General features: G+C 45.7%; 1 protein-coding gene across 1 annotated transcript; it reads left to right on the top strand.

Annotated features, from left to right (window-relative positions):
- Positions 1-1,123: 1,123 nt before the first annotated feature.
- On the top strand, positions 1,124-14,543 carry g2e3 (G2/M-phase specific E3 ubiquitin protein ligase; the record flags this gene model as incomplete). The annotated part of the gene is made up of 14 exons (XM_084438912.1): positions 1,124-1,160; positions 2,617-2,711; positions 2,920-3,021; positions 3,263-3,387; positions 3,593-3,755; positions 3,993-4,099; positions 7,150-7,266; positions 7,357-7,481; positions 7,633-7,744; positions 8,100-8,515; positions 8,651-8,832; positions 11,456-11,628; positions 11,727-11,938; positions 14,296-14,543. 14 exons carry the CDS (start codon positions 1,124-1,126, stop codon positions 14,541-14,543), a joined length of 2,214 nt encoding a protein of 737 aa, XP_084295038.1.
- Positions 14,544-14,744: the final 201 nt, after the last annotated feature.

The raw sequence follows: 14,744 nt of genomic DNA, 5'->3' as shown, positions 1-14,744 counted from the left end.
TTTTTTTTAATTCCCTCTGGAATATGTAGGGTGGGGGGTGGGACCTTCGCCCACCCCCCTTTGCTCTCTGTAAAGCGCATTTTGTTGCCTCTGTGTATGAAATGTGCTATACAAATAAAGTGTGATTTGATATGATGTGTCCAGGTGACAAGACTCTTCATTTATCAGACATTATTTCATGTCATTTCAGTTCACAGTTATTTCGGCGGCATGGCTAGCTGATTCCATCCTATTAATCAGTCCTGAACAGAAACAAGCCGGCCCAGCCCATAAGCCAGGCTGGACCTGGTTTGGTTAAATCAGATTCACACCACTTCCATATGTGGTCCTGAATCAGATACATGTTTTGCAATGCGACCTCAGTGTGAACAGCAGAGCAAAAAACAGAACACCAGACCAACCCTAGCATCCCAAAACCACCAATTTCGCGAGCTCACGTTGTTTCACTCCACTCTGGCACGAGTCAAGTTAGACCAACCCTATACCAAATGATAATTTTGTGTTTCTTTTCACTTGCAGAACTTGCATTTACTTTGTAGGCTACTTAAGTTAAGTGTACTTTTGTTGTTGTTGCTGCTGCTGTATGTATTGGATTTTGCTTTCATTGATACAGTAGATATATTAGTTTTGATTTGTTTTGTTTTTGCGATGTCTTATATTTAGTTTAATGTATGTTTGTAAGATGTTCTAAAGAATGTTTTTCAGTATGTCACTTATTGTACATGTTATTGCAATTTTTGAAATATAGCCTGCTCAAAAAAAAAAAGTTTGGGTTGTGAACAGTCCACCAGGCTCTCCTAGGGAAAAAAAACATCTAGCGACCCGGAAGCAAAGCGCGGACTACAATGTGATACACGGGGGAACTGGTGGCGGTCATACTTGGGTTACAGTGGGTGGAGGAAGTCCGTCCGGACCGGGTGGTGGTTTGTACAGACTCCAGAGCGGTGTTGGATAGAGTGCGGTCAACACGTACCGTCAGGGAAGACCTACTCATAGATTTGTTTCACTGTTTGCTCAGACTTCACAGGGGTGGGGTGGATGTACTGTACAGTTCTGCTGGGTTCCCGCACACAAGGGTGTTCTGAGGAATGAGTGTGCTGATGCACTGGCGAAAGGGGCACTGATGGAGGAGGTCACTGTGCCAGTTCCACTGGGGCACGGTGAGTGGAAGACACTGATTAGGAGAAAGGGACTGGAGATCTGGCAGCACAGGTGGGATGGGGACCTGAAAGGGAGAGCTTATTACAATGTCCAACGGTCTGTAGCAACAAAGAACTGTACTCTAGGGTCTCGGAGGGAGGAAATAGTGTTGACACGTCTCAGGCTGAATCACACAGGACTGGGTAGCACTTTATTTACGTTGGGTAAGAGGGAGAGTGATAGGTATGTGGGCTGTGGTGTGGAGGAAAACGTTGCACAGATTCTGTTACACTGCACCATTTTTGAGGAGGCACGGAAGTGTTTACGGGATGGAATCAGTGAGGCAGGACGAGAGTGGAGTCTGAGGGGATTATTGGGAACTGAGGGTGAGGGGGTAGGACTCGGCCGGAAGGCGCTTTTCACATTCTTGGGTGACACGGGGCTCATGAAACGGATATAGGATCTATGTGACATGATTTTGCACACTCTTGTACAGTAGGTGGCGGTATGCACCTTTAAGCTTTTTGCAATCCGCCATAAAACCCAGAGAAGAAGAAGAAGACTACAATGTGACGTCAGTCTTTAGTACCGTCGAAGAAGAACAGAAGAGGGAAATTTAAAAATGTTCGCGAGTGAGAAAGAAAAACCACAACGCACTGTGAGTAAATTGTTAATCTAGCATAGCTAACTATCACGATTCACATACATTATATTAATGCTCGCAAACATTGTATCATATTAACAATTTCGACTTTCTAAAACTACTAGTTTTAGCTAGCTAGCACTAGCTTGTTAGCTATGCCAGCAAGTAGCTAGCTAGTTACAGACTGCTAACGTTATTGTTTATGGCTAAGCTAGTAGCTAGCTAGCTAGCCAAATTAGCGAACAAGCTAATTAGGTAACAGTTAGCTAACGTTAAAGTTATATCAAGCTACTCAGGAAGTCATTATTTAGCAAATGCGTCACTGTATGCCAAGGGATTTCAAAGGCTTATGGCAAGCGAGGTCCTGGACCATTAGAAATAGCGTATTATCTGCAGTAACGTAAACGTATATATAGACTCAGTCTAAGACTGGTATAATAATGAATTCGATTTAGAAGCGCTTTTCAAGGTAACGTTACCCAGAGACATGTACAAAATAGGGAATACTAAGAAAAAAGCAATAGGCGGTGCGCAGGGAATCCCTGGCTAGTGCTGCTAGCTTCGTAGACATTCTGAAGTCACAATAATTTAACCTAACTGTCCAACAATTGTGTTTTGGACTAACATACCTACCTACCACATTTGAAGGATATCAAGGCTAGCTGCCTCTCTCAGACCATGAAGACGACGATGATTCGGAGACCTGAGGACAACTTAAAATCAGTCTGTGAGTGGAATTCTTAGTTACAGCAGCTTTAGCTTCCACGACAAGCTAGATAATGAGTCATGTACAGCCATGTACTCTACCGGCTGCAATGTCTCCTGTTTTCTAGGTTGTGCCTTTTGTAAACTCGGAGACAACAGTCCAGACAAGTATGGGGAAATGATCAGGGTTGAAGATAAACTCACTGTCCATTACTTTTGCCTGGTAAGTGAAGAGAGTAGAGTGAGAGAGAGATGCCTGAATAAAGTAGCTATTACACAATGCATTTCAATATCAAACAATTGGAATCCATCTAGACCCAGTCTATCAAGATGCACTTTTAAATCCTCCTGAGCTGGAGGTGAAGCTCAGCGGTCTATGATACCCAGTAAATCTAATTCATCTACCTTGTGTGTTCCTCCATGCCTGCAAGCTGATGTCCAGCGGGGTGTATCAGCGAGGGGAGGAGGAGGAGGGCATCTACGGCTTCCTTTTGGACGACATCAAGCAGGAGGTCCGCAGGTCATCCAGACTGGTCAGTATTATCGTACTCCCACAGCCCGGGGGTGTCAGACACAGTTATACATTAGCCTGGTCTCGATGCTTGCAGTCAAGTCCAGTGGGCCCCCGAATAGCCTAAATTTTCTACAGGAATTAGCTAACTGGGCACATGTTTCACTTCTTATTTTGCCTAAATAATAATCCTACCATTCCTAAAGTTATGCGTGTAGCATACCGTGTTTCCACAGCTGACTGGTTGTTTTACTGTGTTGTAGAGATGTACAGGCTGCAAGAAAACAGGTGCCTCCATTGGCTGCTATGTCAGGAACTGCAGGAAGACCGTCCATTTCTCCTGCGGGAAAGAACAACAGTTTATCTTCCAGTTTACAGGATTATTCCCGTACGTCACTCATATCTTATATTTGCCAGATTTTTGGATATGAATATTGGCTGCTGATAGTTTTAGCATAGTATATAGCCCCCATCAAAATGTTTTTCCAAAGTTTGAGTAAAGAGTGGCTTGTGAATTCACTATGCGTTGCCAGATATGTGACCACATTCAATCTGGGTTGCCAGATAAGTGAACGTCTATTCACCCTCCCTAGAGCCTACTGTAAGGAGCACAGTCCCAGCCAGCTGGTGTCGTGTGATGTGAGCCTGCCCCAGTCCTGCTCCGTGTGTCTGGACTCCCTGGAGCCGCTCCTGTCCTACTCTGTCCTCAAGTGTCCCTGCTGCCTCAACAGCTGGTTCCACAGAGACTGTGTCCAGGTAGGGGAGGGTCTCTGGCAGGTGGTTGGTAACAGCCCTTCTTTGTAAACTGGCCCTCACACGGATCCTATTTCAGCAGCACTGGCTGTCCTGGTGTTCAGTCAATTTGTTTAAATCTCCATCCATCTGATTGGTTAGTGGACTGATTCGTTGGTTGGTTGATTAACTAGTTGGTTGGTTGATTGATTGATTCAGTGATTGATTGACTGATCGGTGGGTTGTGTCTCTGTTGTGCAGCGCCAGGCCCTCAGTGCAGGCTTGTTCTTCTTCAGGTGTACTCTGTGCAACAACAAGGAGCAGTTTCAGCAGGAGATGCTGCGCATGGGCATCCACATACCTGAAAGGTATTTCCTCTCTACATTGCTACAGCACAGATACACTATATTGCCAAAAGTATTCACTCACCCATCCAAATAATTGAATTCAGGTGTTCCAATCACTTCCATGTCCACAGGTGTATACAATCAAGCACCTAGGCATGCAGAGTGCTTCTACAAACATTTGTGAAAGAATGGGTCACTCTCAGGAGCTCAGTGAATTCCAGCGTGGTACTGTGATAGGATGCCACCTGTGCAACAAGTCCAGTTGTGAAATTTCCTCGCTACTAAATATTCCACAGTCAACTGTCAGTGGTATTATAACAAAGTGGAAGCGATTGGGAACAAAAGCAACTCAGCCACGAAGTGATAGGCCGCGTAAAATGACAGAGCGGTGTCAGCGGATGCTGAGGCGCATAGTGCGCAGATGTCGCCAACTTTCTGCAGAGTCAATCGCTACAGACCTCCAAACTTCATATGGCCTTCAGATTAGCTCAAGAACAGTGCGGAAGAACTTGACTGGCCTGCACATAGTCCTGACCTCAATCCGATAGAACACCTTTGGGATGAATTAGAGCGGAGACTGTGAGCCAGGCCTTCTCGTCCAACATCAGTGTCTGACCTCACAAATGCGCTTCTGAAAGAATGGTCAAAAATTCCCATAAACACACTCCTAAACCTTGTGGAAAGCCTTCCCAGAAGAGCTGAAGCTGTTATAGCTACAAAGGGACCCCGTTTACACCTTGCATTAAAATTTGTTTTTGGTGATCAGATTGCAATCTGATCGTGCTAAACCACATGAAAGTACAGGTGTAAATGCGCCCAAAACGTTTTGAGGACGGATTGCGATCCGATCGGGAATGCGTTTTTAATCCACATATCAACAACGTGGGCGGAAATACGTAGCCGTTGGCAGGCGCCGGTTCCAGACCAGCAAGAAGCAGCAACTAACCATTGTTTATTATCTTAAATGAAGCTAAGCTTTTGGAGTGGGAAAGTGATGTGTCCTGATCTCAGGCTATTATAAGCCCAAAACGGCGGGGTCATCGGAGAATTTCACTAAGTAATTGTGCATCACCTGTTTAAGCAGCTGAGTTTGACACAGCTGTAGCCAATCGGCTGTTGCTAGTTTTGCGTCCGATGATGTCCCATTAATATCCTAGCCAAACACAACTATGCTTGAACTTTTCCACTTGCCAGCTTGTGCTTCTCATTATTATATTTGGGGCAGTTGCTTGTGCACTGGATGGATTCTTTATTGGGAATTAGCCGTTGGATTGTATTCAGACATAACGTAGGCTACTGTTAAGGATCACAGCCGACTGATGCACTTTCCCTTCCCGTGACGGAGGGTTATCAGCCGTCTCATCGCTGACCATCATGATGCAGTTAGATGCTTTTTAGCCAAGTTAATATTATGGAAGCTGATGTTGTGATAGCAAGAAAGCATAAAAATGGATCCTGGTGAAGGTTGGAGTCCAGACGAGTCTACTCTCAATTTGGTCGGACGAAAATATTCAAGCACATTCAGGATGTGACGTTCGATTGTCAGCTGGACAGGGTCGATCGGATCTCGAACGGATCGGGTTGAAGATACTCGAAATGCATATTAATGCCAGGTGTAAATGTAATCAGTCTAAATCATTATCTAGATACAATCTCGATACAAGACGTATTTTAATGCAAGGTGTAAACGGGGTCAGGGTGGGCCGACGTCATATTAAACCCTATGGATTAAGAATGGGATGTCACAGTTCATATGCGTGTAAAGGCAGATTCATATACTCTGTCTCCATCCACATACCAGAGAGATGGGACAACATAGATATACCTCACATAGATGCTGTACCAGATCGGTCAAACCAGTTAAACTGTTAATTTCAAACTAACAACCGGAGGCTGCCAGCTTTGGCAAGAGGCTAATTGTGCTTACCCCGGACATCATTGCCTTCGGAATGGGTAGCCTATTCTCAGCTGCCGGTCTGACAGTCAACAGTGGCCTACAAGAGCATAGATCTTTAGCAACAAAAATTGTGAGTGGCTCTCAGATTAGGCTATTTGGCCCTGTATTTAGCTATATTTTTGTTTAAATGCAGGCTACTTAACTGTACTTAATACAGTATTTAGGTCACGTCCTGAGTTTTATAGTTTACTTAAGGCTTATCAGTGAATAAACGTTTAAAGGAGTAGTAAAGGGAAAATGCATGTTTAGACCTGTTTTAAGGTTACTTATGATCATATACAATGGTTCAGATCAAAATGTTGACAAAGCTAGCATTTTCGAGAAAATGAAAATTCTCTTGTGGATGGGCATCTTGAAAAATCATTCAAAAACATGTTAAACTCTCGATTTCAAAGACAAGAAACTCACCTAGGTGTTAGTTGGCGTTCTGACATATAATTCGCCATAAAGTAAGATTCTAGTTCATCTGGAAAGGCTTTTTAAAATATTTAGCATAGAACTATTTAGTCACAGCACATAAGTGTGTAAACTTCCGCAAACTAGGTAGCCTAGCAACATAAACAATAACAATAGCTACCGTAAGTAGTTCCGCTTCCTGAATCCCCTCTGCGGATTGATCTACACATCTACAACGGTCGCTTCAATACAAGTCAATGGATTTCATAAAATGATCAATAAAACCCTACAGGATTCATACTTTGCGGCAAATTTGATGTCAGAACACCAATGGACACCAATTACCCTCTCAGTGAGCTTCTTGTCTTTGAAATAGTGAGTTTAACATGTTTTTGAATGATTTTTCAAGATGCCCATCCACATCCATTGTATGACCAAAACGGTGGTAGAGCAATTATCAACTTTCTTGAAAATGCTAGCTTTGTCAACGTTTTGATCTGAACCATTGTATATGATCATAAGTAACCTTAAAACAGGGCTAAACATGCATTTTCCCTTTACTACTCCTTTAACGAAGGTTGGTCAGTGTCAGAAGATCCCTAGTGGGAAAGCATAGATATACACCACATAGTTCCCGTAACATCCGCATACCAGCGGTATTCACAGACCTCTGTCTGTGTGTTGGAACTGTGATTAACACTGATGTCTGCTCCTGCAGAGATGCATCCTGGGAACTGGAGGAGAACGCCTATGGAGAGCTGCTGGAGGTGTACCAGCACTGTGACGCTCGCAAGTGTGTCTGCCAAAAGGGGAGGAACGCTACGGCCAACACCGGGTGAGGGAGGCGGGGAGAGTGTGTGTGTGTGTGTGTCTTTCCTGCTGTGATGAATGCTTTCATGTTGCCTGTGTGTGTGTGTGTGTCCAGCTGGTTTGAGATTGTGCGCTGCGAGATCTGCGGCTCAAGAGGAACCCACCGTAAATGCTCCGCCCTCAAACTCTACAGCAACAGCTGGGTGTGTGAGGACTGCTCTGCTACAGCACAGGGCCAAGGTAGGACCAACCAAGCCACTACTGACACCGATTCATTGATTGGGAAATTCACTATGTTAATTGCGCCATTATGTTAATTGTTCTAGTGCGTTGTCAGCCAACATGGGGCAAATTATCTGTGCGTGTGTGTGTGCGCGTGTGTTTGCTACAGCGTCTCTCCCCAGCCCCAGACTGCTGGACACTCACCAGTCAGGAGGACAGAGGAAAGACTTGAAGCGACGCCCCCTCTTTCTTCATCCTCTTAGCCCCAATCCTAAAGACAGGTAGGACAGCATAGGTATACAACACATAGATACTGTACCAGAGAGGTAGGACAGGATAGATATACACCACATAGATACTGTACCAGAGAGGTAGGACAGCATAGATATACACCATAGATACTGTACCGTCTACATACCAGAATAGAAATACCACATAGATATTCATAGACCTTTATCTCTGTATAAGAACATTCCACATATCATGTTTATCTGAAATTGTATGTATGTATGATGCTGCAACAAAATCTCCCTGTGGGGATTATTAAAGTAATTACCATTATAACTATGGGGTACTAGGGCTTAGGGGTTGAATTGGGACAGGACATAAACCCTCCACTTTCCTTCTCTCTCAAAGGCCATCTCTGCCTGGAGGCTCCCCTGCAGAGATGCTTCAGGCCCTAGCCAGCCAATTCCTCCAGCTGCCCCCCTCCAGTCCCAGCCGGACCCGCAATCCCATCACTAGATCCAGCCAAGCCACACGGTCCAGCCCCAGCCTGACCCCCAGCCCCAACCGCTCCCCAGGCCCCATGGAGGTGCTGGTGTCAGGTGACCAGGCTCTAAGCGCCGCCCTGGAGCTGGTGAAGAGCAGCCAATTTAGCCCAGCCCGGCCCCTCTCTGTCAGGTTCACAGGCAGCCAGAGGACTACATTTCCAAGAAGCCCCGGCACCGGGAACACACGTCACTTCCTGCAGCTGCTGGTCAGGCAGATCCAGAGCTCCACGCTGTTCGAGGGCCCTGAAGAAGCCAAGAACCTGGCCCTGGACTCTCACGGTAGAGAACTGGACTGATGCAATAAAATCTCCTGCAATCCTAGCTATAGAAGAAAGGTACCATCTGAAGACAAGTTCACATTCAACAAGTTCTCTCTCTGTCCCTCTCTACCCCCCCCCCCCCCCCCCCCCACAGCTCTACGTGAGGATGTCTACTATGACATTGGCTGTTTGCTGGCCCTCAGCCTGGTCCACGGAGGTCCTCCTCTGGGCTTCTTCTCCAGAGCGCTCTACCAGTGCCTGTTCAACCATCCCCGAGACAAGCCCCTCACCCTGGATGACATGGGGGACACGCACTTCACACACAAAATCAGACTGGTACATCTTACATTACATTACATTACAGTCATTTAGCAGACGCTTTTATCCAAAGCGACTAACAATAATTGCATTTAACGTAGGAAGAGCCAATGTACTACTACTTGCCAGAACTCACAAGTGCATCTTCTTTCTAAAACAAGTGACTAAGAGCATAATCTAGTGCTGAAGGCAAAGTGCAAGAATCGCAATCTAAAGTACAGTGCAATATAATATAATACAAGTGCTTAGGCGGGAGGATTGTTTGCATACTTCTTGAAGAGATGAGTTTTGAGCCTGCGACGAAAGATGGGCAGCGACTCTGCTGTCCTGACATCAGTGGGCAGTTCATTCCACCACTGCGGGGCCAGGACAGAGAAGAGCCGTGACCGTGTCAATCGACCGCAGGAGCCTCGGAGTGACGGGGCAACCAGTCGCCCTGAGGTAGCAGAGCGTAGCGGTCGGGAGGGAGTGTAGGGTTTGACCATGGCCTGGAGGTAGGAGGGGGCTGTTCCTTTCATTGCCCTGTAGGTTAGCGCCAGAGTTTTAAACTGGATGCGAGCCGCTACAGGGAGCCAGTGTAGGGAACGGAGGAGGGAAGTTGTGTGGGAGAATTTGGGGTGGTTGAACACCAGGCGAGCAGAAGCTTTCTGGACAAGTTCCAGAGGTTTAATGGCTGACGCCGGTGCCCCAGCGAGGAGGGAGTTGCAGTAGTCCAGGCGGGAGATGACCAGGGCCTGGATGAGCGCTGTTTCATTAGTGAGGAAAGGGCGAATCCTCCTGATGTTGTAGAGCATGAATCTGCAGGAACGTGTGACGGATGTGACATGTGCGGAAAATGACAGTTGGTCATCCAGGGTAACACCCAGATTCCTCGCAGTCCGAGTCGGGGTCACCACTGTGTCTTCAATGGTGATGGCCAGGTCCCGGTGCGGGCAGCCCTTCCCTGGGAGGAACAGCAGCTCAGTCTTGTCCAGATTGAGCTTGAGGTGATGAGTCGTCATCCACTCCGAGATGTCAGCCAAGCACCCAGCTATGCGTGTCTCCACTTTTGTATCAGAAGGGGGAAATGACAGGACCAGTTTGGTGTCATCGGCATAGCAGTGATAGGAGAAGCCATGCGAGCGAATGACAGAGCCCAGAGATGTAGTGTAGAGGGAAAACAGGAGAGGACCCAGGACAGACCCTTGTGGAACCCCCGTAGTCAGACTACACAGTTCCGACGTCGACCCTCTACATGTCACCTGGTAGGAGCGGCCCGTCAGGTAGGATGCAAACAGGGAGTGTGCAGAGCCAGCGATGCCTTTCTCCTCGAGGGTGGAGAGGAGGATCTGGTGGTCTACCATATCAAATGCTGCTGACAGGTCTAGGAGTATCAGGACAGAGGAGAGAGAGTTCGCTCTCGCGGCATGGAGTGACTCCCTTACTGAAAGGGAGCACGTTCAAGTGTTTTGGATAGAAAGGATAGAAGGGAAACCGGTCTGTAGTTTTTGACATCAGAGGGGTCGAGAGATGGTTTCTTTAGGAGGGGGGTGACTCTGGCAGTCTTGAAAGCAGAGGGAAAGCATCCTGATACAAGAGATGCATTGATGAGGTGGGTTAGGAAGGGAAGGAGTTTGGGTACAACAGACTGAAGGAGAGTCGAGGGAACAGGGTCTAGGGAGCACGTGGTGGGGCGGTTAGATGTTACAAGGTTGAGGGCCTCGTTGGGGGAGAGGGGAGAAAGTGGGATAAGGTGGGGCGTGGAGAGGGGGGGAGCAGGGAGGGGAGAGAGGGTGGGGGAGTGAGTTTCGTGCACGGAGCATTGACCGGGGGAGGGGGGAAAGAGGATCTGATATCGTTAACTTTCTTGTCAAAGAAGTTGGCGAAATCATCAGGGAGAAGGGAGGAGTTGGGAGTAGGAGGTGGCGGCTGGAGTAGTGAAGAGAAGGTTTCAAAGAGTTTTTTAGGATTGGAAGCAGAGGTTAGGATTTTAGAGCAGAAGAAAGCAGCTTTAGCAGCAGACAGAGAGGAGGAGAATGTGGAAAGAAGAGATTAGAAATTAAGAAGGTCCTCTGGGAGCTTGCCTTTCCTCCATTTACGCTCAGCTATTCTCAGGCTCCGTCTATCAGTACGCACTGAGTCCGACAGCCATGGGGCAGGTGGGGTTGGGCGTGCTGGCCTGGAGGTGAGGGGACAGAGATTGTCCAGAGAAGAGGAAAGTAGAGAGGAGAAGATCAGTGGCAGTATCAGAGGGTAGGAGAGAGAAGGATTCAGGGGCGGGGAGGGCGGAGGTGACGGCAGAGGAAAGGTCAGTAGGGGAGAGCGAGCGGAGATGGCTACGGGTGGTAACCATGTGGGTAGAAGGAGGAGTTACAGGGGAAGAGGGGATGGAGAGGGAGTAGGACATGAAATAGTGAGTGAATAGTCTTCAACAGTCTTGTGTTTCTACTCTTGTGTAGAGTAGAAAAATGATATTTTTGTGGTATATAAGCAGCAGGAACTAATGTGTGATTGTGTGTGAGACAGACGGATGGTTTGGGTAACTATTGAGACAGCAAAACGACCCAATAAAGTTCCATTGTATTATAGTTTATTATTTTGACATTTTGTTTATGTATCATGCTATGTTGTAATTTACTCTCTCCCTGGCTGTGTGTGACAGATAGAGGAGTCCAGGTCTGTGGAGGAGCTGCGAGAGGCCATGCAGACGGCAGCAGAGTACCTAGAGGTGGCTGGCTGTATGAGGCCCATCAGCAGTCTGGCTGACAAGCAGCCTCTGGTGGAGGACATCATCAACTTCCATCTCATCACCAGGATGCAGCTCCCCTTCCAGAGGTGAGGACCTGATATGGTGTATAAAAACTACTAATGTCTATATGTATGTGTGATTGTGGTTAGTCTATTTGTATAAAATGTCCTCTGTATCCCCTCAGATTCCGCGAGGGGCTGAAGACCCTGGGTGTGTTCAACCAGGTCCAGATGTTTCCGGACGCCTTCCTCAGTCTGTTCTGCGGTCCTGCTGAGAAGCTGAGTGCCGGGACGGTTGCCAGCCTCTTCACCGCGCTCTTCTCTGACCAGGAAGAGCTGTCAGCCAAGGAGGCCTCTGTGGTTACCTTCTGGAGATATTACCTTGAGGAGTGTGAAGGTTTGTGTATTGCCTGTCAAATATTTGGACATGTGTGTCTATTAGGGCTGTCCCCAACTAAGAATTTAAATAGTCGGCTCTGATTGCCCAAGTCTTACTTATCGTTGATTGGTCGTCAAATCATTTGCATAAACCTACCTATATAAAAATTACCATAATGAAAATATAGGCCTAGTTTAGATAACAAATGTGCATGCTTTGGATTTAAATCAAATTAGATCTAAAACTGCATTTTTCAATTGGAAGTGCAGAGTAACATCCTATTTTTACTAGAAAAAAATTTGAATATAATAAGTCTAATTAAAGCTGCTACGCAGCGATGAGGCGGGGCCAGGCAATTTCCGACAAGTTACGGAGCAATAAGCGAGAGAATAGGAAGACAACAAGAAAGTTGACATTCCAATGTTCATTTTGTACATTCATATGGTATAGTAAAACATTTGTAAAACCTTTTGATGCATTGTAAACTCGATTTTGATAATTCAATAATCTGGTCAATGAGTTTGTGAATTACAGTCTGAAGATCCAGTGTAGCAAGTTTGGTGTTAATTGATTGAAAAATGTGGCATGAGATATGTTTATTAATCTTTACAGGTTTTGTTTGCTTTTCTTCATATTTGAACATTGACTTCAGCAGCTGTGTGCTCAGTCAGTAGCCAATCAATCGATTTAGTCATTGTAATCCTCGGCGGGGGTTGGGTAGGGTTGCCAACAGCGATGTCTCAGATTCGTGGAGCTTGCGTTGGATTGTGGGTAACGCAGTTTTCTTTGTATGAAGTGTTGGTTTCAGAGGACAGAATTAAACATATTTTAAAAAATTCAATTTTTGAGATAAAAAAAATGCATACTACATCTTGGATATGTGGCCAATGTTGTCACTTTTTATGAGGATGATCAGACATTGATTTGGCGAGAATTAATAGGAACTGTATACAGAACTGTTAACAGTAAAACTTTTTGATGTGCTGTGGGCTCAATTTTTCATATTTCAAAAATCTGTGAGGATCGTTTGGTAAGGACAGTCTGACGATACAGTAGATCAATTTTGGTGTCAATTGAACAAAAAATGTGGGAGGAGATAGGTTTGATAGGTTTTACAGTTTATGAAGAAATCAGAGTGATGGACTTCAAAATTCCTGCAAGGTCAAAGCATATGACAGTTTTGTCTCAATTGGGACTACATTCACGTGGTGGTTTTACAGTGATAGCACCTATGGCTGATTTGTTATGATTTTTTAAAGTTTTAAACTTTAGACTGTTGCTGTAGCGCCACCTTGAGGTTTATTGACCTACAATGCAGGGTGAGGACTTTGGGTATAGTACTGGAGCTATGTGCAAATTTTGGTGATTTTTTGTCCACGGGAAGTTAGACTTCAGTGGAAGATGGAGAATAATAATATAGGCAAATACAATAGGGTTCCGGCAGCTACGCTGCCTGGCCCCTAATAAAAAATACATAACAAAATAAAAGTCAGAATAACTAAATCAAAGTCAGAAGGTGCATAAAATAAAGTAAAGTCAGAAGGTGCACATTGCACAATAGTTTAGCATACTGTGCGCTCAGCAGCAGTAGGCTACTTGATGAGCTCTTGTTAGTCTGCAGGTGCATCTGAGAGAAGAAGACAATAGGGTTCCGGCAGCTACGCTGCCTGGCCCCTAATGAAAAATACATAACAAAATAAAAGTCAGAATAACTAAATCAAAGTCAGAAGGTGCATAAAATAAAGTAAAGTCAGAAGGTGCACATTGCACAATAGTTTAGCATACTGTGCGCTCAGCAGCAGTAGGCTACTTGATGATCTCTTGTTAGTCTGCAGGTGCATCTGAGAGAAGAAGAAGAAAATATATTCTACAAGCCCCTACATCATAGGCAGATCATATTTAAGAATAACAAACACGGCATCTTTTAGGCCTGGTTCAATGGTGCAAGCTGTTGTACGATTGTCTTCCATTATGATTTATTCATGCTTGCAGACTAAAGAGATCTATCGAAAGCACAGAGTTATTTAAATTTTTATTAATAGGCTGATATTTATACAAAAATAGCCTATATATCATGATTCATTGGGAGAAACCAGGCAATTAAGCAGACATTCAGTGCCTCCATAGAGCCTGAATGGAATGATGTGTTTCATAACCACATTTTCCCGCAACTGCAACGATTCAACTGTGAGATTGGCTTTCGAATCAGGCTCCTTTCTTTGATCAATCAATCAATATTCAGGGTCAGCCCTAGTGTGTGTGTGTGCGTTTGTTTTTGGTATGCTGTGGCAGTAAATTCACAATATCCTGTCATTAAGATCTTCTTCATTCCACTTCCTGTATGCCTAATCCAATCACACAACGGTCTCTCCCAGTGGGCCACTGTGCGTCGTCTCTAGAGGATGTTCTGGTGTTCGTCACCTCAGCTGACAAGGTCCCCGCTGCAGGCTTCCACCCCGCCCTCAGCCTCTCCTTTCTCCATCCCCTGGACCCCACAGGGGTGTTCCCCGCCAGCAGGCCCAGCGACAACCGACTCTACCTGCCCGTGGTTCCCACCTACGAAACCTTGAAGAAGCAGCTGGAGTACGCCATCTGCAATCTCACTGTCATGCAGACCATGTGAACCACACAGTCCTCTGTATCCACTGTCACTAAACTCTAAAGCCTTTTTGCCCTCTAATCCCTAGGCACTTATGGAGGTTTGTGGACATTTGTGAAAGCCTCAACTTGCCCTCTGATTGAATGAGTGAAATTGCCACCTGTCCTATCCACGCATATCTCCACAAGGGTATAGGGGGTAGGGAATGGCAGTTGATTCATGAAT

The sequence above is a fragment of the Borostomias antarcticus genome (assembly GCF_949987555.1).
Source record: "Borostomias antarcticus genome assembly, chromosome: 5".
NCBI classification, from domain to species: Eukaryota; Metazoa; Chordata; class Actinopteri; order Stomiiformes; family Stomiidae; genus Borostomias; species Borostomias antarcticus.
The sequence above is the reverse complement of the archived record's forward strand: the minus strand, read 5'-3'. Positions and strand labels throughout refer to the sequence as shown.